This window comes from Meleagris gallopavo, chromosome 8 (genome assembly GCF_905368555.1).
Source record: "Meleagris gallopavo chromosome 8, MGAL_WU_HG_1.1, whole genome shotgun sequence".
NCBI lineage: Eukaryota > Metazoa > Chordata > Aves > Galliformes > Phasianidae > Meleagris > Meleagris gallopavo.
Window position 1 is genome coordinate 20,203,936 of NC_139411.1, and position 26,802 is coordinate 20,230,737.

General features: G+C 35.1%; 1 protein-coding gene across 5 annotated transcripts in view; it reads left to right on the plus strand.

Annotated features, from left to right (window-relative positions):
* Window positions 1-26,802, plus strand: part of CPEB3 (cytoplasmic polyadenylation element binding protein 3) — an 88,052-nt gene that overhangs the window by 16,739 nt on the left and 44,511 nt on the right. For 4 of the 5 annotated variants that reach the window (XM_085229402.1, XM_010714564.4, XM_019617679.3 and 1 more), the window contains exons 3-4: window positions 13,033-13,192; window positions 25,254-25,310. In XM_085229402.1, coding sequence (XP_085085528.1) covers window positions 13,033-13,192; window positions 25,254-25,310 — 217 coding nt within the window. The remainder of the gene's footprint in view (window positions 1-13,032; window positions 13,193-25,253; window positions 25,311-26,802) is intronic. The other variant, XM_085229403.1, reaches the window with a different exon arrangement.

Sequence of the window (26,802 nt, forward strand, 5' to 3'; positions counted from 1 at the left end):
GGTTTCGGAGGCATTCAATGTTTGGGGTTCCTGTCAGGGTTTTGGGTGAAGTGTGATTTTTGTGGACATAACTCCTTGTTCTTGTTTCATCCTGTCTTGAACAGTTCGACTCCATTCCTTACAAACTTCCCTTCTTCTTCTTCTTTCTGTTCCTGCTTTTTGTTTCCCTTTTTCTTACTGAAGCTTCCCATTTGAGTTGGCCTTCCCTGTTCTGCTTAATCTGTCAAAACTTAAAGCTACCGTGCAAGGCCCAGTAATCTTCAGTAGTCACAAGCTGAATCATCTTCACTTGTTCTGTGAGAGCTTAATACTGTCTGGAATGATTATGCATTTTCTACCTCATAAGAATTAAGAAGGACGACCTAGTGAGTGTGACTTGCTTGTGAGGATTAAAGTTGGAATTGTAACTAAAGAATCAGTACTTTTCCTCATCGCTACTGTCTAGTTTATTTACACTGTACATGTAGATGAACTAAATTTAGAGACAGGAATTGGAGCAAAATTGCTCTGTCAAATTACTATATTGCATTGTATTTAGGTCATCTGCCTTCCATTGTCATGACTGCCATCACCCAATCATTCCTTTTCTCTTTTCTATTGGCCTTCTCTATTTCTAACTGTCAATTTTTTTCCCACATCTTTCCTGTTAACCTGGGGGGGGAAAAAAAAAATCCTGACTATCCCATTAAGTATTAAAATGGTAGCGTTAGGTTCAGAAAAAATAACTGGGAAATGTAACCCTTATTTTTCTAAGCAAATGTTTGTGCTTTAGTTCAGGGAACATTTTTCATATATTCAGTAACATTTTCATGTTATATGTATAAGCACAAGTTCTTTTTGAATCACTGAACAGTTCTTTTTTTTGTTATCATTGTGCATCAACTAAGGTCCAGGTGACCTTTTATCTGCTTAGTTTATTAGACAGACGCCTAGAATTAAAAGGCAGAAATCTAAAGCTTATCACGTGTTAAGCAGTTGGAAATGTGGTAGAAAATGAGCAGTATGGCATCGCATGCCTACCTTTGTCTTTCCAGCGACATCCTTCAGAAACATTAAGTGCAATGTATTATTCTACTATTCTTGCTGTGGTCTCACAAGGAAGTGTTCTCCACTGAGAACAGAGCTTATTTAGGTAGGTCCCGTAACAGAGTATTTTACTTTGTGAAGGAGGTTTGTTAAATGCATTAAAGAATGAACCAGTGGGCAGCTATTTTTATTTCAGTTTCATACATGACCTTTACAGCAACTATACATCTGTAAAGAGTTAATAAATGATTAATGTATTATCTGATTATTAGGGTCCAGCACATTAACAGATGGCTTGTAAACAAATTTAATATCATCTTTTGATGTGCTTAGTAACCACTAAGATCTATAATAACCAAATCTGTCAATTGTTTATAGTATGCTTTGTGTTGCTGACATTTTCTTTTCTCTAAACTATTTATAAAGATACCTTTTAGTTTTAAATTAATGATCACAGTAATAGTCTGGTGTATTTTTTTAGCTTTAAGAGAGTCTCACTTGTATACTCTTTCTAGGCTCATTTGTTTCTTCCTGTGTCATTTATAAAAATACATAATTCAAAACAATGAAACATCTCACAGTAACAGAAAGGGCTTTTCTTAAAGCTCATGAGGTCCTTAGTAGTAGGTAACTGCAGTAGAGAGACTAAAGCACAGTGAGAGGATGGAGGAAAACTTCAGGGGTGAGAACAAGTAGGATTTTAATAATGCAAAATGAAAGTGAAGTTGTGGTGTGTACATATATGGCTATCCAAGGTGACAGTGTAACTCATCGCTTTCTGTAGATGAGTATTTCAACTAATGAAATATTGCAAACATAAGGTTGGATTTCACATTGCATTAGGAAGGGTCCTCAGCTTGGTGATCCCTGCTGCCTTTGTCTGCTAGTAAATGAAACTCTATCTGTGATACCTGAGAAATTGAATCAACCAACGTTGTCAGCAGAGCTTAAAACTAATGTTTTGTTCTAAGCTTCTGTAGAGAGTCTCTTGGCCCTTGTCTAAACAGGATCACATTCTTCTGACATGGCTTCACGAAGTAGAAATAGAAGATTGCTTATATAACTTTTTTTTTCTTGTTAAGCAAGGCAGAAGTGACTTCCTGCGTTCCATTTACAACTACTTTAAAATGGATTGCAATAAATTTTACAGTTTCTTTGGAAAGGCTCTTTTTTTTTTTTTTTTTTTTTTTTAAAGAAACTGGAAAGTTTTCTTTCTATTTCTATTTCACCTTGTTTGAATATAAACTCAAACTGGTATAGGTTTCAAAACATAGGTCATTCCTTAGCTCAGTCAGACATGTAGATGAATGGGAATAATAGATTATACAATGATAATACATTTATATACGTATGATATATAAAATATGAATGCAGATGTAGACTGATGCAAACATACCAGAAGTACCATTTTTCATGCAGCCTGGATTTTTATTTTATTTTTTACATTTTCACATTTCCATTCCTATCTGTGGTTTCTAGTTGTCCTGAAGTTTACTAATTAACTCTTTCTCTTTTGCGTCCTTCTTTCTCGTTGCTGAGGTCTCAGTTTATACTGATAACTGAGTCCTTGATCTTATGACCTTATAGTTAGTAATATTAAATATCATCCTGCTTTGCTGCAGTTCTTCAGATTCATTTAGTTGGTTCCGTATGATGAGCTGGTTTCCTATATACTGATGAGATCTTGCAAATATAGCTAGTGTGTTCCAACTTGTATACTATTACTGTCAATACATTCAGTCTTAAGCTTTTTTATTTTTTATTTTTTATTTTTTATTTTTTTTTTTTATTTTTTATTTTTTATTTTTTTTAAGAAAATTTATTAGTAATTCTTCTTTGATGTTACATGTTCAGTGCTATCACTTTTTTTTTTTTTTTTTCCCTTTTCTGGCCTCTTTTTTTCATACCCCAATTGCACTATTTCCTGCTTTTTTCATTTATGTTGTTATTTTTGCTTGTAACAGTGTATGAAGTGCTGCACTGTAGTCCTTGTTATATCAACTCCGTCATACTCTTTCAAGGGTGTATTTCAAGAACCAGAAACCATATTTCAGAATGTTGCATAGTTACTGTATGATGCTGTTAGCTCTACTTTTTCTTTCTTAAAGACAGCTGTGAATTTCAGTTGTAGAAACTAGAAAGAGCATTTGTCTTCTATGGTTTCATATCCTACTTCAGTCATTGCATTTTTTTTAATCAGTCAGATATATACGTTATCACATTCCCATAATACTTCTTTAATTATTTTGTCCATGTGCCGTGTTCCAAAACATTTGTTGTTTGAGTTATTAACACTGAACTTGTTACAGTTTCCCCGAGTGTGGTTAAGTGGCTGAATATCCTGGTTCCTTCCTTATAACAGAATCTGCTAAGGTGCCTGTCAGTCCTTATTAAAATAGGAGAGATGCAAACTGGATGGCTTTTATCTGAAAATTTTCTCACTGTTTGGAGCAGTGTTAACTAAATTTCTCCTGTACTGAATTAGTTTCAGCTCTAAAATAAATAAGTAAATCATTACATGTCTCTTGCCATCCTTAGGAAAATTGGTTTATTTTAATGCAATTATTCTAAATTATTTAAAGTCATTAAATCCAAATGTCTAGCAGTTATTTGAATGCATTTCTCACTGGCTTGGTTGCATGTACACAGCCTTCAATAACTTTGAAATTCATTACAGAGTTGACACTGAATGCTTTTAAATGATTTATATATATATATATATATATATATATATATATATATATATATAGCATAATAGCAGCATTATAAAAGGATTGCCTCATTTCTCAGTGACTACACAGGAGTCCTCAACTCATGGTTAGAAATAAGTGCACAGCTGGAGAGAGCCTGTGGTCCTCTTTCCCCTAAGAGAAGATGGCTGTGACAGCTTTGGCTTCTACAATAGGTTATACCCTGGATGAAGGCCCAGGATGGAGAACATTTGCTGCCTAAACTATTTTCAGTCTCCATTAGGAAGAGCGTGACTGCCTGGACTTGTGTGTGTACCTCTTCGTAAGCAGGTTTTTAATTCTTGTGTCACAATTTGTCATGCATATTAATCGTGCTGTAACAACATAATGGCAGGATACAACCACTTACACAAGCAAATTCAGTGAAATGGCAGCTAATAGGTTAAACATCTTGTTTAAGTCCTGCTAAATGCAAAGTGACATCACACTGAAAAGGTCACCTTCTTGTCTTCTTTGGTGCTGGTTTTCATTGAGAGTGTTTGTGTCCTGTTTTAGGCCTGTCAGTAAGTGGCCTCACTTTTCTTTTCTTAGTGAACAAGTATTCCCACTATGCTTTCCTTTTTTTTTTTTTTTTTTTCCTTTTTCTTTTTTTTTCTTCCTTTTAGTCCTTAAAGGACTGAAATGGCAAAAATTCTCTTTTCTCTAAGAGTAGTTCTTCAAACCTGCAGGTAAAGGTACTTCCTACAGGAGCAGATGAAATATCTCCTTCCTTTTTGGTGGAAATATCTAGCCAGAATTCTGGCACTTACAAGTTGTTTTGCTGAACTGCTATCTCCTGAACATAGCAGACATGGAACAGGAGCCTGGCTTGAAATATGACAATTAGATATTATTTTAATTGCACTGTTTTTTAAAAGCACAATGAGTGTAAGGTATGAGACAGTACTTCGGGGTTTTTTGTTTGTTTGTTTGCTATAAGGCTTAAACATTGCAAACATTTCAGTAACGTGCTCCTTTTTTTTAAATTACTATTATTTTTAAATCTTGGCAATATATATCCCACGTCGGTGATTACTGAAAAATAAAACCTGTTTCTGTTTTGGAGAAATCCTTGAGAGTCCTTTACTGAGCAAAGACGATCAGCCGTCTGACAGTCACTACCTGCATGCTTTTCTATCCTGTTTTGTCTCATTATCCTGTAACAATGTGGATGGACTGCTCATTTTGTAAATACTTTTGAGAGCTTCCTTATACTTTGTCTCTACTGTCATTTGCATTATGCAGTCTGGACTGTGAAGTATGGTCATTTGGGTCCTTTTATGCTGTAGTATCCCCCGCACTCCCTTCTCCATTTGCAGTCTGCATTTTTGTAGTGCTTTGATGTTGTGATTTTAGGTTTGAGCTTCAGTTGTGCTCATTTTTAGTGAGTAAGGGAAGTTCTTAATTCAAAGTTTACCTTTCCTTAGTGTATGTGGAATACAGGGATAATTCTACTGAACAGAATGGTAGAAAACCAAAGGTAACTTATCAGGGTTGAAGTTTTGTACAGCGTGCCATTGAACCACTTAAATGATGTCTCTTCTATAACTTAAGGTTATAATGAATGGCCTTGTAAATCCTACTGCTGACACGCTTTTTCATTTGCTTGTTTTTCTGAATTGCTGGTCATCTTGGGTGTAACTACTTTAATCCTGTACTTTGGAGTGGTTACAACCACTTGTTGCTGGAATCTGTAACTATAATAGAAAGTGGATACATCAGCTTTTTGAGATGCATTCCTAAACTGGACTAATGAGCAGATTTTTATCTAAAACATCAGATGGAACTAAATATGGCTGAACATGAATGCTGCCTGTGAGTGCTCAGACAGTTGTGTACAGATCACTCCTTACAATAGCATAATGAGGTATTAGAATAATGGCTGATTTGTGGATTTTTTTTTCTTTTTTTTTTTTCTTTTGTAACACATTGTCTACTTGCCATTATTTAATGGAGAAAGGAATGTGTTTGGAAAAATTTAAGTGCATTATATTATTTGCTGGTAATAAACAGTTTCCTAGTTGAAGTACTGTGTTACACAGTTAAGTATTTGGCTGAATGATTTATTGTCTTTGAATTTGAGGTAGAGGAATAACATTAGTGATGATGTAAGAAGTATGCTTAGCATATCATCAAAGAATGTGTTGGAAGAACAGCAAAGGATCATTCAAACAGTGCAGTAAGTAGGTTATTGCTTAATAAGGCTCTGCTGAGTAGCTAAAAGAAATGAGCGGTATAGTATAGAACAAGAGGTAAATATATTTAATTTGTATCCAGCAGTGCTATATTTTTGTCTGTTCTCTATAATTCCAAGGTATAAATTGCTCAGACTTAGCCTGCCCTATAGCCACCACTTCTAAGAAAAGATTGGGTAAATTCCTACCTTCTTCCTCAGAGTTTGCAAGCAAATATTCAATATTTAGTAGCTTGTCAGAATATTTTGGATATTTAAGATATTTACTTTCTTTCTTCTGTAAAGGCTGAATATTTTTCTATGCAGTTTGAGTGCGTACGAAAAGAATCTCATCTTTACTGCAATGAAAATGAGTTTTAAAATGAAGAATATAACTAGGATTAGTTTCTCTAATTCGGTATAAAGCCTGTTCTGTCTCTTCCTATTTCTGTGCTTTTTGGGAATGCAAATTACAAACATTTCAGTGAAAGATTTTTAGTTTCCTTGTGACATTTTAGGGCTCAGAGTCTATAAGAGGGGTACTTCTGTAGATGTCATTTACCTTTTTCTGAAAAGCTGCTTGAGTCAGTCAAGTTCTCGAGGCTTTTGGATTTCGTCTGAATTCTTGCATGTACTATACAACTTTCACAGTTAACAGCTACATAGTGAAGATGATCAAATGCTTTTATCTAGAGGTCCAAAGTGTCATTGTCAAATGGCATTAAAATGTTTCCCTAATCTGTATGTGATTAGATATTGTTTTATATTGTTTTCTTTTAAGCTTCCTCATTTTTCTTAAAATCTTTTTGAATAAGCTAGGGAAAAAAAGGGCAAAAATTCACCTTTTGCCCAGTAAACTTCTGAACATGTAGGAAAGTAAAAATGTGCTGTAGTTGGTGATAAGAAGAGAAAGAAATGAGAAGTTGCTGCATTTCTTCTGTGGGCGTTTGAAGAACAATGATAACATAAGAAACATTCCACTGTTATTATTATTATTATTTATTATTATTATTATTATTATTTCCCAGAGAAAGAAAGTTCAAAAAAGAATGTAAAATTAAAATGAAGTTTCATTAAGACTTAGTACTATTAGCTCTGCTGTAGTTTTCTTTACCATGGACATGTACAAATTTAGCCCGTTTTCCCCTCCTGCCTACATTTTATCCCTTGTTATTCGCTTGGTTTTACTTAATGTTTTTATGAAGTCCAGTATAAGGAAAAAAAATTACTGAAATTTCTGGTTGTGCTGGTTCTGTCCATATCTGTGTTGTCAGTCATGTTGCTATTGACAACATTCCAGTGCCAAGCTGCAAAGGAAGTAACACTTGCTATTTACAGTTGTTTTTTTTTTTTTTAAATTCTTTCACAAAGTGATCATTTTACTTTGCCACATGGCCATATTCCTCAGATTTCACTTCTTTTGAAGAACGTACCTATATTTGTATGTTGAATCTATGGAGGGTGCAGGTGGGATTGCATCAGAGGAGGCTGCCAGGAGACCATGATTACTCAGCAAAGTGTTCAGAGCTTGCTAGCTGCAGTCGTTTACCTATACTATCACAGCAGACTGAGCATGTCCCAAGCCAAACTTCCATAGTGCTTGCTTTTATTTGCTTTTTTTTTTTTTCCTTTTGGATTGGAATGCTAGAGTGAGACAAACTTGTTTTCCTTGTGTTCTTAGCAATAACCCCTCCTGCAGATGCTAGAATAGAGTAAGCGAGCCCAGTTTGAGACAGTGCTGGCATTTTACACTGTATTTATTCAAAGCTGTGCTTCCATTGACTTCAGCTTTAGTTGGCAATGCTTAGCTGCATTGTGCAGCCAAATCCAAACTTGGCTGAGCACAGGCACAGAAGGGTAAAACGTAGCAGTGATGATGGTGAAGGCATTTGCATTAATAGGAGAGTTTTTTAAACCATAAGAATTTTAGCCATTCCTCAGTATCTTATCTCTTTCTTCTAATCTACATGCTGCATGTGATGTCCTAGAATCTGTGAGGAAACTGCCTGAGCCTAAACACTGCTTGGTATTCCCTTAGAAACAGTGAACAGTTCTATGAGTGGAGGCCATCTTGCTGCTTGGCAGTCATGCTGTGCTGTGCCATGCCATGTGCTGGTGCAGGCAGTCTAAATCTAGGGCAGCAGGAAGATATAGAACACCGAAATGAATTACTGAAACTGAGCTACTGTTCAAAATACAGAAAACATAGCAGGAAGACAGTGATTATCTGAAATATATAAACACAAGAAAACGTCACTGGGAGAGTATAGGTACCTGAGGTTTTGCTGCTAATGAGCTACACTGCTTGTATCTCACAGCTCAGTGCGCAGTTTGTGTTACAAATGCAGATGACCATGCTGATGTAAATTCATCACATGCATAAATAAGTGTTTAAAGATTTTTGACTGTGAGTGGTAGCTAGGCTTGGGCAACGTGTGTCAGATTCCTGACATGCCTTCTCAGGGTAAAACTTTACACTTTTCAGACTGTAGTTCAACCAGTATCAAGTTTCTTCTCTGCTGCAACCCACTGCAGAGACAATGGAAAAAGATGCAACGTCATTTTTTGGAGCACAAGTGTGTGTCTTCTCTGTTTCTGCAGTGGGATATATTGACCATTTCCTCTATTAGTTCATTAGTTCTAGTTACTTTGAACTAACTACCTGTGGAGGTTGAAAGGAAGCCAAGCTGTATGAGAGTCCATTTAGAACCACTTAAGGCACGAGCTGTTGATCTGGTCTTGACTTTGTCATCCATAATTATTGGAGTTTCAAAAGGTGCATTTTTGTTGAGCTGTCCAAAATAGACTTTAGAGTAGGGTTGCAAATTCTTATTGATTTTTCTTTTTGAGCCCATTTGCTCCTTTCCCCTTACCTGAAAGTGACCTTAAAAAAAATAAAAAAAAAAAATAAAAATTCTTCTAATCCATGTGACATTTCTCAGTGTCTTGGTTTTACTTTCATCAAGAGATGAACTTGCCATATTAGCTCATGCTTCCAAGATTGAATCTGTTACTGATTCATCTTTGAGACTTGTAAGAAGTTATCTTCCTCTGTTATCAAAATGCAGCTTATTGCAATGCAAGCAACTGCAGTACTGCTGTGAGAAATGCCTAGTAAAACAATGATGATGATTATTGTTTACATTAAGAATTCCAAGTCTGTCTTGGATAAATTTGGACAAGGAAAATTCTTTGAAAGCATCTGTGTTGTAAGCATATGTATGTGGTCTGTCATCCAAAGATTGTTTGCAACTATCATTCAGGTACTCACTGTCCTTGTGGTGATGTGCTCTTTCCCCATTCTTAACCTCTCCCTCTTCATCAGTAAAGTGCTCTGTTGAGGGGTAGTACTGGGTATGTTTTGCCCTTATATGCTTTTGCTCTATGTTGAAAGGCAACAAGACAAAGCTCGCTGTTTTACAGGATATGTCAAAAGGGAAAATTAATTTTGATTTCAAATGATAGGATATACGTGCATGTCAATTACATCTTTCAGAGAACTTCAGGTACTGCTAAGTAATCTTTGCTTCATAATTGAAGTATCTTTTAAGAACGTGTTTTCCCATCCTGGAACTTGCTGACAAACAGATTACACTTCAGCCAGCTCCTGTAATAAGCAACAGAAGCATCAGTCCTAGGGATGAACAGACTCCTTCAGAGACAGTTTTGATTCATTCCTAGACGAGGTTCGTTATGTGTGCTGGATGGTGACTGGAGACCTCTGAAAAATTACAATGATTGTGTAATTAAAGATGAGTGTAATACATATGCAGAAGAGTGTAAGATGTCAGTTATTGCATTTTGTCATTTTATTTTAGTGTTGTAACACTGCAAGTATTTTTTTGGCAGTTACTGTTTGTGTTTTTAATTAATTAATTAACAGAGACAATTTGTAGACATTGTATTTTGTGACATTTTCAATGAATTGTAAGATATTTAAAGGTAGAAAGCTGAGACTCAACTTCAGCTGAAGGTCCAATTTTGCTTTGTGATCTTTCAAGAATTTGATCCTGCGTATGCATTTATAATTTTTTGCTTTGCATAACACAAACTTTGAGGAGGCCTATTCTATGGATGAACTTAAAGGTGGCAGACAAACTGAGAGTTGAAGTTCTGGAACCCATATTTTCTTCAGTTGTTATTAAGCTGTTCTTCTTTCAAGATGAGAGCACTGTAAGAACTGAAATATGCTACCATACATACTAGCAACTAACAGGGAAGGATCTGTTGTCTGTACAAAGCAAAAGTACAATCCAATTTTGGCAGACTGGACTTAATTTTCTCCTGGCTTTTGGTGATTGCTTTTTAGCTAAATGCAGTGCCTTGTAGCTAGAGGTCTCTTTATCCATGATTTAGGTCTTTAGTTTAGATCTTTGTCTCATTTAGGCCCCAGCAGATTTTGCAGACTTGTAGGATTATCAAACTACTTTTCCAGATTTTTTTTTAGTATGCTTTATCGTTCTGTAGCATATATCTTGATTTCTGATCATGATCCTATTCCCAAATCAATTTGCAGCATTTCCATGTGCTGCTGGGGGCCTTTGAGGATTGTTTCTATTGCTGGGATTGTTTGGCAGCACATGGGCAGTCTGATGAAACCATGCAAAAGGCAAAGCTGGGAGACAGAACAGTATCAATTCACAAAACCAAGAGAAACTGTTCCTGCTGAGAAATAAGGAAACATCACCCTTTCTGTGTGTGCAGGAACACAAGGCTTTTTGGAAGAAATTACTGAATATATGAAGCAATATGTGCTGAATACCAATGAGTTTCTAGTGAAATTAAAGCTCCAAAGAAAAAAAGTAGCAGCCCCTGGGGTTGGAATGTGTTTGTTTATCACCCACTCTACAAAATCTGTAGTGAGCATGCATTATACTTAAGTATGCAACATACTCGTAAAAATTAGTGAAGTCTAAATTTCCTTTACTTGATTTAGTTTGATGTACAGTGGAAAGTATAAGTGTTTTGATGGAACTGATCTTCCTCTGTTCAGTGTAGGCACAACTTCACCTTGAAAATATGTGGCAGCTTTGTACTCCTCTTTAAGGCCAGAAGGGTTCTGCATTCTAACAAATCTGCCCCATACCATAGCCTTGCCTTTTGTTCCGTGATCTTTTTCCCCCTTCCTTCTCATGTATGTCCATTTGCACAGCTCCCTGGGAAGTTTTACAACAGGACCTTCCATAGATTTGCAGCTGCATACTTGCAATATAACACTCATGTTAGTACAGGATAGTTAAAGTCAATTTGTAGCTCGGTCCTCTTCTGAACTCTTTCCTCCTGAATTCCAAGACTGTAATCTTGGAAATGTTTAGATTTGGAATAAACTATCATTGTGGCAAAAACATCAGTCCTGCCTTTGTACTCTCCTGACACTACTGGGTTTTGCCAGCTAAGCTCTCTATGTAGTAAGCCAGATCAGGGGACTGATCTGACTGAAAAATACTTCCTCTACCATATTTAGGATTTAAGCTGCGTGTTTGCTTATGTATTTTTCTCTTCTAAAAAACACCATGGTTAAGTAACATTGGAGATCCTCACAGTACAGAATATTAAAAACTTAGAAGAAACAATTAGTGGTGACTAAAATTCTTACTATTTTTACTTTGAGAGGAGTAATGTAGATCCAATTTAACAGTCCTTAATATATCACAAGAATGTGGGTGTTTTTTATTTTATTCTTTTATTCTTTTATTCACAATTTTCAATCTGGCCTCATATTTTACAAATACAATAAAATTCTTCTAACCTACTGCATATTGTGAAATACTGGATTGCCTTATACCAAAGTGAAGTATTTCGTTAGATATATGAGGGGAAAAAAAAAAAAAAACACTTCTTTTTTACCCGCCCCCCAAGACTTCTTTTAGACTTCCTGGGCATAAATTTTCTTTCATATGCTATGTACTGACACACATGTATTGATCCTTTTGGGAAGGTGAATAAGTTCATTTTTAAATAGCATACAAACATTGGTTTTCTAAGCAGCAGTCAAAGGCCTTTGGATACTGCTGCTTCTGGTCTAAGGATTTTAATTTTTATTCTCCCAAGCAAGAGTATTATCTTGTTTCAACCAGCATGTGGAAAACACTGTTCTGGGAATTTTGAGAGCACAAACGTGATACTGAAGGTTTTAGTTTGCACAATAGACTCTAGTAATTTCAGCATAATATTCTGAACTAAAAACCCTGTAAACTATCTGTGATCTTTTACGTACTTTTGGTTTGCCTTTTTAATGGTAGTGATGAAATTAAGAAAATTAATGTTTTCTAAAAACTGTCTGACTGCAATGGGAAGATGGGCCATTTTGTTATGCTGTCCCTCTGCGTTCAGCACTTTCAATATCAGTGAACCAGAGATCAGTAAATCTCCGTAAAATTTTTCACAAACTTTGAAAGTGGTTGTTTTTATAGACCCGTTGTATTTTTTTTATTATTTTTTGATTACATGAAAACAGAAGATGAACTGCAGCAAAACAACACAAATGAGATATTCAAACAATACAAACCCCGTACTCAGGTTTTTGAGTACCCTATTCTGAAAGCACGTCATCTCCTATCTTATATTTTGTTTTGACTTCTAATGTACTCTTCTTAAAGCACTGAGATTTGTGTTAGATGTATGAAAAATATCTTTGTACTTTCTGGGACAGATATACCTGCTGGTTTGTTGAGCATTGCTTGCTTCTGTTTTGTGTTATGGAAGCACTGTGACAGAGGGCAGATGACAAAGCTGTAAAGCAAATATATCTGAACTCTGAAGTAATGCCACTTCTCCAGTATTACATTAACATATCTGTATTTTCAACTTACTTAAATATTAATATTTGCAATTAACTATTTTTCATATGTGTATTTTCAGAAATATTGCAAAACTTCTCTGTCTATGCTGTTGAGAGCAGTAGTTAAAAATAAAGAGTATAATTTTAACAGCTGTAGAGGCCTATCTCTATAAATTTCTTTTGTAATATAAAAAGAATGTATCAAAAAGAAAAGTGGAACTGCATTTTGAAGTTCTCTAAAATGAGAAATGAGCCTGTGCTAGAAAATGATTAGTCTTTAACAGTCTTTCCTTTTTTTTTTTTTTTTTTTTATTTCCTTCTAGGACCGGAATAGGCCCTATGACACTTTTAACTTGCACTCTTTGGAAAATTCCTTAATGGATATGATAAGGACTGATCATGAGCCTCTGAAAGGTAAACACTACCCTCCCAGTGGCCCACCAATGAGTTTCGCTGATATAATGTGGAGGAATCATTTTACAGGTTAGGAATATTCATATGTCCATGCTTGCTTGGTTTTTAAACAAAAATCAGCTTTTCAGTATTGCTATGAACTTTTTGCTAATGAATGAGTTGTCAGTTATGTAATACTTCTGTTTCCCATCTTAGGATAATCATCTCTATAGTGGGAAGATAAGGTGAAATGTGTACTCACTTGGTGTAAGTGCACAATCATAATATCTAATAACTGTCTTTTCTGAAACTTTGTGCATCACCAAATTGCACTGTTCAATTCACAAAATGAGTAGTATGAGTAATGCAACTGAGTCCAATTATGTTGAAAAATCTTGTGCAGCATTAATATTACTGTTGTTTACAGATCATCAGTTAATATGCAGGGATCTGAAAGTGCCACTGCGTCAAGCTTACTCTCTATGATTATTTAAGGATGGTTTTAAAAAATGTATCTTGATTTGGATTTCAGAACGTTAGGAGGCACCAACAACTATTAGGTGTTGTTAAGAATTAAGAAAGTTCGCTTATTTATGCGACTGAACTGTATTTGTTCTACCAGATGCAGCAGTGGAGATAAATTATTTCTAGCTGATATAGAATAGTGAAAAGTTGCACAAGCATTTCAATGAATCCTAATTGTCTGTCACAGTTCTGTCTTCATCTTTCATTGGTTATGTTTCAAAACAGGAATGCATTCTTGCTCAAGCTGCTAATTTTTTTTCCTTTGAAGACGGAGGCTAATAGTAGGCTATGTGCTAGGGGGCACTGAGCTAGAAACAAGTCCCAAACTTTAACATACTGGAACTGATTGAGAAGAAATTGTTTTGTATAATTCTTCCTATGCATATGCATACCTTTCTGATGCAACGATTACCTCCACCATTCCAAACTCAGGTTAAAAGAGCTGAGACTCTGTAACTGTGCTTTCCTCAATTATTCTGTGCTATAGCCTTCATGCTTCTGTCTTTAACTATTATTCAGCTGTCTAAAATGGCAAGAAATATTCACATCTCTATTCTGATCATATTCCTCCAACATACATGTTAATTTGAAACTTCTTTTAAAAAAAAAAATTGAGATTTCTGCTTTATACACATTCCACGACTGGTATTTTCCGTGTACATTTTAAAATGAAGTAAACTCATAATCAACAACAAAATTACTATGAAGAAGATTTAATGGTGTTCTGTTAATTTGATTAGCTCAACACAGTGTTTTTACATTAAGTATAAATTTAAATATATGAATTGAAACTCACTTTTTTAAAGGCTGAATTTTTGTATGATCCTGAGAATGAAAAAAGTGAGGAAGACTATTAGAAATTGTGTTACTCTAGAAAAACACTTTAAAATCATAGAAAGCAATTTGGACTTTACTTTATTACTGTCCCTTAACAACAGTTTTAAAAACTGTTTTAGATAAGAATATTAGCCAATAAAATAACAATGGGTACAAATACTTAAGTATTTGGTCTTGTTGACTCATTCTATCAGGAAGCTGAGATAGTCCCTGTAAGTGTTGGTGCTTTGTTGTTGCCTCAGTGCATGAGATAACATGAGATTCTTGGCTTTATTAAGCATCATCTTGCTTTTCAAGCAAAGTAGCTTTTTGAAAGTAAGTAAATAAATCATTTTCACCTCTTTGAGGTTGTTGACTTGTGTAGGAAGCTGTACAGTTTAACAAGATACTTGAAAGCAGTAGAAACAGTTTTCCTTGCGCTCAAAGCAGTAAACAAAAGAGTTGGGTACTAATTGTAAAGCTTGTTCTGTTCCATTTGCCATAGGATTGTTACCTTTACTCTAAGGAGAGTTTCTGTCACTTTCCAAATGTGTTCTTCTTGACACATTTTCTGAGTGCTGCTCACCTGTTTCAGCCTTCCTGCCTTGTTACTTAGTGCTCTTCCAGGCCAGTAACTTCTGGAGAATTCTTGTTTACTATTAGATCTCTGATTCCATCTCTGCCCAGCTGTTGTTTTCCCATTGATGTAGTTAATTCTTACCCTTGCTTTCATTTTCTCCTCCCTCCAAGTGCAGGAATGACTTTGCTAACCTCCAGCCTTTGCTTGACCTTGTGTGCACTTCCCTCTGCTCCAGTTCTCACACTGTGCAGTGCAACTGACAATGTTTGTATGAGTGGCTGTTTCAGGACATGATCATTTTACCCTCCTACAAGTGCTTTCTTCCCATGTTAAGTATCTCTGCTGTACTATTTTAACTGATTCCTTTTTGTTTAGAAACAAAAAGCAACAACAAACAAACCTGCAAACCTGCAAAATCATTCTGCTATTGCATTTTCAAGATCTTTTCAGTGAAAATTGGTCTTGCCTCTTCCCCTGCACCTCTAACTTTCTCCTCCACAGTGTTTTCAACTGCCCTTCTCTGCACCTCCCTCAGATTTCACTTCACTTTGGCTTTATTCTTATCTATCCCACACTCCCCTTATTCTCCCACTTACACTATCAGCACATTTTAGTTTGAGAACATAACTGATCAACTTTGCTTGCATTTGCTTGTTTCACCAGCTATTGCCCCATTTTTGTTTTCATCTCTACGTTTTTTGAATACTGCGTTTATGTAGTTCAGTTTGAATTTTCAGTTCCTCATAGGCATTCCTTTGTGAATGCTTCTTTGCTAAATTAAAACTGCTACTTCTGGAATCTTAGTAATTGGCTCTTAGAGCTACTTCCTCTTTGCTTTATCTTTTGTCTTTTGTAGTGAATTTGTATTTTTTTCCCTTTAAAATCTTCCCTTCCTCTAAGATCTGTGACCATCTTTTCTTAGATTTTGCATAATGTTTTCATGCATATGTAGAATGTAAAACAACCACAAAATAAGTAAATAGTAATAAAAAGCTACATTAAAAAAAAAAATCCACCAAAAAATAGAACCACAAACTGTTCTTTTAGTAAATGAGCTTTGTTTTCTCAAACAATTTTAGCTATCAGCTCTTATAAGTCAGTTGACCTTATTAGTTGTTTTAATATTTACTTTTAAAGTTTTTAAATGGAAGACATGAGGTGACAAGTGGCAAAAGCCTCTGCCTTGGAAAACATGGGAAAGTTTCATTCTAGCAAAAGCTATACAGTCTTAGAGCCTTTAATGTGAGTTACAAAGACAGTGCAGCTATTTCAGGATCATTCCAGCCTGCTGCTGTCAACAAATACCTATTTATAAAAGTTTTCTGTGTACTATTTATTAATTAGTGGAATATTGCCAGTGATTTATCTGAAGTTTGAGAGATTGCTTAGATCATAGCCCCTCTTGGCATATGTGCCCCCACCCTCCTCCTTAACAGACACTTGAATAAAAAAAAATTGTTATGTAACAAGGGCTCTTGATTACAGTATGGATAGGAAAGTTAACAGGGAAAGATTCTGATATGAAGAGCAGACTGAGATGGTTCTGGTCTCTTGTTATTTCTGGGTAGGTCAGTTCTGTGTGCTCCACTTTGTTCAGTGAGGGTAAGGGAGAAGTTCAGGAGTGTGAAAGGAAGTCCTCTTATTTATAGTAGTGGAAGCTTCATTGGATTTAGAGGGCTATATGACCAGATTTTGTACCGGAGGCCATGAAAGTTAATAGTTTATTTCAAGGTTGTTGAAGCAGGTCACTTTTCTCAAAGCAGGATCCACTTGGCTTTGAGATGGCATGTGATTTGGTGGCTTTTTTTAGTGTCGGTGCAACTATGAAATAAGAGAAATACTGAATGATTTTAGTGCAACAGAAACGAAGTGATCCTTGGTCTCACAATATTGGATTACTTGACAGAGTACAAATTCAATCTGATTGGCAGGCTTGCTTGGTCCTCTCCAGCAAGGGTCATTTAGTTCTCTTTGGGTGTTTCATGCTGTAAGAGAGATTTGATATCTAACTTAGAGGTTCTTGGACTTAGATAAATTAGCAGCTTATCCTTCTATGTTGCAATTTATCTTGAGCCCAGCCTTGGAAGTTTTCCAGCATCAGCTCTTGCTGTTTTTCTGTCTGAAACCAATTCCTCTCCCCTCACCCCCAGCTTTTCCTGCCAGATAGGAATACCTTGCTTGTAGGGTCCTTTCTTAGTCTGGGAGCTGTGTAAAGGCTGTAAACTCTCTATAAAGAAGTTTCATTTTCTTCCTCATCCAGGACACTCAGGTGGACTGCCTTACCTGCTTTCTCTGCTGTCAATTTTTTTTTTTCAATGTTTTTTCCTCTTTCCATCTATATTCAAGAGATTTCCCTCTTTTTGTAAAAATGAGGGAAAAATTAGGCAAAAAGTAGAGCAAAAGGACTGATAAGGTTCCTCTGGTTAAAGATAAATTACTGCTTATGACCAAGGACATCCGGCTTTGTGTCAGTCATGGCCCAGCCTATGTGGCAGAAGCAGTATTTTGAGATGTTTTTCTCTGAGTTGCCTGTGTTATTTTTCTGAGCTACCAATAAAATATACAATACAGAAACACAGATCTTTATTTTTTACAGAGGAAAAACGTATTTGCAATAGTTCATAACCTGTTGGTGTACATGTCCTGCTTCTATCTAATTCAGTTTTGCCTAATAGTATTATCAGAATATATGAGTGGTTGCTACTTATTAGTGGCTAAAACGTTTCTTTCTTACATCAAAGTCTCTCCTATGGTGTAATATGTCACTGTTGCAATATGTTTATCTGTGTCAAAATATTGCATTGCAACACAGAGACGTTCTGATCTATTAAATATATTTTGATCAGTAGTAACTAGCAGCTGCCTTTGTTCTATTTTTAAATAAGTAAAATATTTAATCTGTTCATATGTTATGCACATGTGCTCCCACAGATCATGAAGCTGAATCAAAATATGAAATTGAGGAGGGACATCATAGCCCTATGAAACATTTGTTTTTAATGTTTACTGTTATGGTGGAATAACTGTAATATCTGACTTTTTTCTTAGTAAGACAAATTTTGCAATGTGCAAATCTCCAAGTAAGCAAAAATTTTGAGGTTTTGTCCAGTAATGGTGTGATGTATCTTCAAGTATGAGTATTTGGAGGTGACACATGTACAAGCAGAATTTCCAGAGCAGGCTGTATTGAAACTATTTTTACTGAATATCAAGCTGCAGAAGGACACATAACAAAATATGTGCTAATTACATGGTACTGTTTCAATAGAATGAGCAGCTTCCTGACTATCGTAGCGTTTCTTCTCTGAGATTGTTTGATGTTGTATATGCAAATATACGGTAGTTCAGAGGTACAGGTAGCATCTATGTTGGAACACTTCATCTTGTTTCCAGCATTAATGCTACCCATACATTTGCACAAAATGAAAAACTGAAGTTGTTACCTGTTTATCATTCTAAAAAGTACACCAGATCATATGAAAACAAAGTAAAATTTGAGATTTCTGCTTACGTTTAACTTAGTGATATTGTTGTTAATGAATTTGACACAACAGTATTTGAAGAGTATGTGTGAATTTTGAAATACATACAGAATGGGCATTTACTTTTCCATCTTGATCTCCAGTTAACTTGAGTGCATGCCAACAGATTTTGTTCTGCTCTAATTGTTTATAAGCTTTTTGTAAGCAAAGCAGTAAGTTGCCACATGACCTGAGAAAAGTGAAGGTGAACGATCATATTTGTGTTTGCAGTCAGCAGCTGAACACAAAGGTCATGCAAATAGAACAGATGTTGTCATCTCAGTCCAAGAAATGGTGCCGCTCAGAGCTTTTTGCAACACTTCTATATAGATAAAGTGCACTGTAACAGCCTTTCTTAAATTCTCAATGCTCACTGAGCACCTTTCTGTCAATGCACATGAAAACCAGAGTGAGCAGACAGATGTGTTGGCACATCTATTTATGTGTAAAATGAGGCCACCCAAGCTAATCCTTTTAAAGGAAACATACTGTGTTTCCTTTGGCTTTTAATCACTGCTTATTCAAGAAAATCCTCTTTAATCTTTGTTTCAGGACAGAATATGACTATTAAAGGCTACATATTTCTTAGTCCTTGCTTCAATGATTCTATAATCTAACCATGTGTCTTTATTTGCTGCTGCAGTCCAGCATGTCCTTGTCATTGACCTGCTGAATTTGTTTTGGGCAGGACTGAGGATGTTGCTCCCTTTAGTTTGTTAATAGAACTGATGATATAGATTTACGTTTTTTTTTTTTCCTTCCCTTTAATTCCATTTTTATATTCTACTGTTGAGAATTGACCCTATAAAACTATTTTCCTCTTTCATTTTTTTCTTCTCTATTTCTTTGAGTATTTTGCATGTTTTAATATAGTCTGCTGATAAGAGGTCTGCTTTAATAGCAATCGATTTTTATTCCTGCAAGGCTGCCCAATAAGAATACCAATTTTTGAGTGCATTTCTAAAGCTATAGGTAGAATAGGTGTATATATGTATATGTCCTTGTCTGTGCCTCATAGGTAAAGTCAGGTTTCTTTTTTATGTTCAATAGCTGTTTTTTGAAGCTAAAAATGTTTGCACCACTGACCTTGGTGTTTTATTGGAGCCATACATTTCATTTAGGAAGAATGCATGTCATTGTCATGTATATGCTGTTTTATTTTATAGATATCTTTCTCTTCTGATGGCATAGACTTGCTTAGTCAGTGGTAAGAAGCTAGTATCAGCAAGTTTTACTACTGATAGCTGTATAGCAAGCTTTGTTCCTGATTCATAGCTGTTAATTAGACACTTCTGTTAGCTTTGCTGCAGTATGTATCTGTACAGAAAAATTATACAGTGTGTGAACACAGTAATCTCAATTTTTTTTTTGTTCTGGCATACAGTAGTATTCTTGTTCTGCTGCTTATGTTAATGTTTAAAGGGTACCTGATTCTCAAGTAGGTGTTTAAATTATAGATGTGAACAAATTGTAAATACACTTTAAAAAGCAAAGACAAAACCAACAACCAAACCCCTGAAACTTCTTCATGGAGTTACCCTTTATAACTCTCTATACAGACCCTTGCTTACATAGTTAATGCTTTTAAAATTGTTCTGGTCACCTTTATTTGAGTTAGTGCAGCATTGTTGCCAGATGTCTATAGTTTGGGCTGGAGAAGGGGAGAGAATAGTCAGAAGTCTAGCCGGATTTACACTCTTACATACACATGCACACATTTCACGCTCCTTGACCTCTTGTGATTCATGGTTAAGCAAGCTGTGCTTGTGCATGCTGCAAAATATTTTGACTCACATGCATTCACTGGTCTAATCTTGTTTCAGGAGTCTGAGGAGGAATATTGATCTTGCTTTGATTTTTGAACTTCTATATTTAAACTTTGCTCTACCCTACTTGCTATCTGTCTTTCCAAATAACTATTGCAGTTTTGTAATGCCTTATCTTGGCACCAACTTTGAAATCATATGATAGAAGAGAGAAGAACAATAAAAGAAGTATTATTATTAAGGAAGTATAGTTGACCTTGTCCTGCTGACAGTTTCATTTGGCATTGCCACTGGAGTCTGTAGTGAAAACTTGTGACTGATATCAACAATGATCTTAAGAACTGAGAAGTTCATAATCTCAGTGAGTTCAGGACCAGTTAAAAGCAGGCTGGCTTTGTTATTTGGTAACAAATCTCATGCCAAATACCAACTGCTAAATTTTGTGTAAGTGGCTGATCTTGGCAAAACCCATGAGGTATAACAGTGCAAAAAGTCTTACTCAATGTATAACTAACTGTAAACATTACTTCTTGGAATGTTGTCTGTAATATCAAAATGATGAAAATAGATAACTATAATCTTAATTCTTCACCAAGTGAACGTGCACATCCAGGAGTTAATTAGGATTTCAAAATTCAAAAAAATATAACACATTTAGGAAGAGAAAATGAATGCAATTCAAGAAGTGAAATACTTACAGTTCTGGAACTTAATCACTGGTGTTTATTTTAGAAAAATATATTAGGAAAATAATATAATGATGAAAGATCAGATTTACACAGTTGTAAAGATCATGCTCATGAGTTTGACTGTCTTCTAAGAGTAGCGAATTTTAGAATTGAGAATGAGGAAACCTCTATAGGCAGACTTGGCTCTGGACACTGGAAAAAAAAAAAAAAAAGAAAGAGTTAATAGTGGTAAAAACCATGCCTGATATACATATTTACTACTTCTGGAACAACATTCTTTCTCAAAACTGTTAATGTAATTCAGACCTATCTAGGTAATAAAAACAAAAAAAAGGACATGTTTGTGAAAGTTATACTTTAAATTATTGGAAAGATCTTGGAACTGTTTCAAAATCCTTATGTTTTTATGTAGAGAATGGGATGAAGTTAAACAGCAGGGATGACATTCTATGCAAAAGCATACAAAAAAAATACAAATATTATTGAAGTTGTGAGTAGAGATAGTCTCTTCTATTTGTAGTTGTTAACAATGTTTTCCAAGAAAGAACAAGGACCTTGCATATCAGAAGTATTTCAGGATTTAATAAGTTAGATGTAAATTATTTTGGTGACACAGCATTATTTCAATCAGTTATCAAGATATTGCATATAGAAGGGTAGTGGAAGAACAAATTAAGTAAGGAATCTGAAACTTCTAGCTCAAGTATTAAGTTTGGGTAGATGAAGTCAAACAAAATATGTCCTTGGTACTTTTGCAATGAAATTAATTTGGAGCACATAAAAAGAAATTATTTGTATAAATTGGGAGGCAACAATTGTACTCAAGAGCTTAAACGTATTTCCTTACTTAGAATTAAATTCATCTTCAATGAAAACATTTCCTCCAGTTTAAAGTGATCATTGTAAGTGACAAAGTAGAGACAGAGTTCTGAAATGCCTTTGAAAATTAACGCATTAAAATAACAAGATATTGAATTTAAATGTTTAATGTAAAGTAATTTTGTCTATCAAAGGCAGCACCTTCTTATTTCCTGCATAATACAGAAAAGACAGTGCATATTGTTGAGATGTGCTCTGAGAAAGGAATTGGGCTCTCTGCCATAAATAAGCATATTGGGCATGCAGCAGAGAACTTAAGAAGTGCAGCCAGAAAAGTCTCTCCAAATGCTGCTTGGAACAAGAATTTAAGGAATTTATTGACATAAGAAGACATGCAAAAAATACTAGTCTGTGATATAAAAATGGTTAAAACCATTATGCTCTAAAATGTTAGAAGAGCAAGAAGTCAAGAACTGCTTTACTACTACTGCAACTGGATTCAATTATTATTAATATATTTTTTAAAAATATTTTTAAATTGGAAGGACTTATGTAAGAGTGATTGTTATTGACATCTAACTACAGTGATAGAAAGTATGGTTATAAAAGTGTATAATTGAATATATATTAAGCAGATAGCTATGAAACCAAGACAAGTAAATTGAAAATGGCAGGTGCACACTGAGTGCAAGTAGTAGGGTAGTTGTTATGGAAAGGGCTCTTATTTATGACTTTGAACTGCTGGAGTACCTAACTTCTGTGCTCTGTCTTCTCTGCATTTCACTTCTTTTCCTTCAGATTCTTGAAAAGTAGAAACTTTATCCAAGTGCTCAATACAAAAAGTAAAATCAGAAATACGTGCTTCTATAGACTTAGTAAAAGTCCAGATAGCATACATGTGCTTTCCTAAAGTAGTTTCCTGAGAGTAATTTCTATGTTTAACCCAAATATTTCATTGAGAGTGTATGTTTCTAATTGTATTTCAGTTCTTTTGCACCTTTTGTGCTCTCTTCTTGTTCTTTGGGTAATTATACAGTTTTGTAATCTGCATGTGACTTCTTCGCTTCAGACAGTAACAATGTTAAAAATATATCATTAATATATGGAAGGCCATCTATCAGTTACAGTTTTGTCTTATGATTGGTGTACTACCTGTCCATTTTAAATGGTTTTAATACAACTGAGTTTGGACAGTGTTCCATTAATACATCTCTGTAGACTTGCACTAGAGGTCCTTTGAAGATGCATAGAACTATCCCTACTACTGCTTAGCTCAGTATGTGAACATGCCCTTCTGCTTGTGCTGCTCTGTATTTTCTGCTCCTCTTAAAAGATAGCTGACAAGAACAGTTTAAAAATAGCAGGCCAAGGGCAGGTGACAAAATGTCACACAAGCAGCACCTGGTCCAGTGACTGCCTGGAGGGAAGAAAAAACCAAACCCAGATGTCACAGATACGATCCTATTTCTGAAGCTGGGAAAACAGCAGAATTTCAGCTTCAGCAAGGGAGGATTGAGAACTTGTCCAGGCATTATGCATGTGATTTCTACTCTCTTTTTTTTCATAGCAGTCATCTTTATTCCATTACAAGACTTAATTTAAAAGTGTAGGTTATTATGTACGCCTTTTCTCATAATAATAATAAAAATATACTTGTAACCTCATGCTTATTCAGTATGCTGCTAATCAAAAGGAATTACTCTGGCAAGATTTCTGAAATATTTTAGCACAGGCTTATACTAACTGAACTAACAGCAGCTTTAATGTTTCTGCAATGCCAGATTAATGTGAATATATATTGTGAACTATAAAAGATTAGGTCTGTAATGAGAAAATCTGAAGTAGTTAATGAAGATCTCTTTAAGAAGCTTTGCTCAAGGAGCTGGAAAGTAAATTGGAAATTTTATTTGCCTCCCTTTTCTCCCACTCCTTTCTGCAGGTGCCATTTCCTTCACTATACTCTTATTGTGGGGGACTTCGTTGTAAAAGAATGAGAAAATTATAACGTGAAGATTTGCTTTTCTTAAATTGCTTGCGACTCTAGTTTCAGAATTGAATTGAAACTTTGTGTTACATCTGTTCAGAAAGAGTATTAATTACAATACAGCAGTCTCTGTGACCTGAAATAGAAAGCTTTAACATACTGATAGAGCTAAAAACATTGTAGAAGATCTGCCTTAGTTCTGTTTTGTCAAAGCGTTTTGTTAGAACTTGATTTTGTAGTAGTAGAGAAAAGATTTTGCACCAGAGGAACTTCCTGGTTTGTATTGCTGGTTTAGTTAGCAATCTTAAACTCCTATAGTTGAGTACCAACTCAGTGAATAAATGTAAGCCTTCTGCTTCTTTGGCTCCTAAACTTACCCACAAATCTAAAGATACACAGAGCACATAAAAACAATTACAAGGCTTGTAGGTTACTAACGTCTGTAATGGAAATATTGGAAATAGTTTTCTACAGGACTGTAATAACCTTTTAAATCCTTTTCCAACCAATGACTAAATCAATTATATTTTCCTAATTGCAGTGGTGATGGTGAGTGGTTACTGTAGTAATACCTGTTACCAAGTTTCTTCAGAGTATATTTTTAATGCTTCAGCTCACTTAAGATTGGTCTTAGTTTCTAATACTACTTAATATTTATCAAGTTAGCTCATTTATTTTTCTGACAGTAAAAATAGAATTTTGTGATCTAATTCTCCTCTAAACAAGATAAATATCTGAATTGTTTCCCATCCCCAATTCCTATAGTCAATGAAAATCTTCTTAAGCCAGTCTTTAAACTGTTAAAGTTAGTACTATTTTGTCTCTCTCTTATGGGACTCTTGTCACCAGCAGAGTACATTTGGATTTCTTGATGAACCTGCTGTATGTCATGGCTCCATGTTATGGGTCAAAAATGCTTTTCAGAGTGCAGCTGAGTTTCTGTACTCTGCCAGAACAAAGCTTTGTCCAACACAGTATCTTATCTCAAACAGTGAGTAATAGCAGGTTGCAATATAAGCTTTCCAGCCATCAGTGATCTGTTCCTGATGTCACAGGTAGTATGGAAAATTGAGACTTATTTTTTACTAAGTAAAGAGTGTTTATGTACTGCTGTTTTCATTTGAAGCCTATAATAAAATACAGCAAGTAGAAGGCTGAGCATTGAGACCTTATTTTGAAAGAGTAAATATAATACGTATCTAGTACAAAGCAAAAGAGTATGTTAAATAAATACTTCTCACTGTTCTGTGACTTTTCTGTATTTTAAGAACATAATGTTGGAGGTTCTACAGTGTTAAATATCTTAAAAGTGTGCTCTTGAGGGGTTATCTGCAGTAGATGGAGGCTTTGGCTACCCTGACTGTTCAACATCTTCAGCAATTTTTCATGTTAATAAATTGCATTCAGTTTTGAAATAAAAACATTAAAAATAGCTTCTATTTGTATTACAGGGCGTATGGGAATAAACTTCCATCATCCAGGAACGGATAATATTATGGCCCTTAACAGTAAGTACCTAATACATAAAATCTGATATTATTATGTTGAATATTCTCTTATATTTATTGCGTACAATAATTGTGATAGCTAAATATCTGTAATCTGAATGCAGCATAGATTATAATGGAAACTTTTGTCATAAATGGAAATCTGCAACAAACATATCCACAGAAACGTTTGTTTAACTACATGGAAATTTATATTTTTGCTTAGAATGCTGTATTAGTCACAGGCATTAGGATTAATTTACTAACTTTTTTTTTTCTTTTTTACCATATGATTTATACAGACAGTATATTATTGATAGCTGCAGACATTTGGTCTTCATATACACTAAAAAAGTAATTGATATATGTGAAGAACGGAAAACTTGTAACACAGAAGGCGCACGTGTTTTAAGATTTTGACTTCTAGTGTCAGGCTTTGGAATCAGTAAGGCTACTTGTGCTCTCATTTAATTTTACACATTTAATGCTGAGATGTTTTTGCAGAGTTTCTGTAGTCACGGTTAGAATATGTGTCTACATGAAAATGAGGCATGTGTTATAGGAAATCATGGGAGAAATGCTCCTTATTATTAAGGACATGACTGAAGGGGAAAGCTGGCTGCATGTGGGTGCAAGTCCTACATATTCCATTGCTGTTGTTTGACAGGAATTGTGGTCTCAGAGTGCATTTGTTTTAACGTGGGCATTTCAGTTGGCAGTTGTGATAGTAAAACTAATTGTGAAGATGGGAAGCTATGATTGAACTTTGAGTTATTTTTATTTGAAAACCAAAACCAAATACTTCTGCTATGTAATACATAGAAACATTTCTTGTAGAGCTGGGAGTTTTGCAAAGCAGGAATGGAAAATGCCATACAAAGCACTGTTTTCTGCCTTACTAAGAATGCAGAAGCTATATTAATTGTTCTGTGAAGCCTGTTATTTTTGTTCTTAAAACTTTGGAGAGTTGAATAAAATCAAGTTTTAAGGTATATAAGTTTAAAAAATTGTCTTCTGTTTGTGATTTTAATCTTCTGTATGCAGCTAAAGCTAAGAAATTTAGAACTACTTAACCCCCATGTGATCTATTATCTTTGCCACTGGGAAATGAGCTAAGCAAAGTTAGTCCAAGAAGAAATTTACCTTCCTCTGCTGGAACGATTGTGATCTGGATTAAAAAAAAAAAAATCTCAGTGATTTCATTTGAGTAAATTTTGGAACTCACACAACTTCTTAAATCATAGTACTTATGATGTCTGCACACCCACAATATTTCTGAAGCTGGATGACAACTTAGGCTCATGCCAACAGCAGCACAAAACAACTCCCCTTTTCCCTACCGCGCATTAAGTATTTTGGGGGGTGATTGCCTCTTGAGCTTCTTCCCTTCCTTTATAGCAATTTTCAGTTATTGGTTACTCTACTATCTGTCATTGTTGAAGGAGGCTGTTTTGTTTGAGGCAATGTGCAACTTGCTGCTTAAAGGACCTTAAAATGTCAGCCCCTTAGTTGT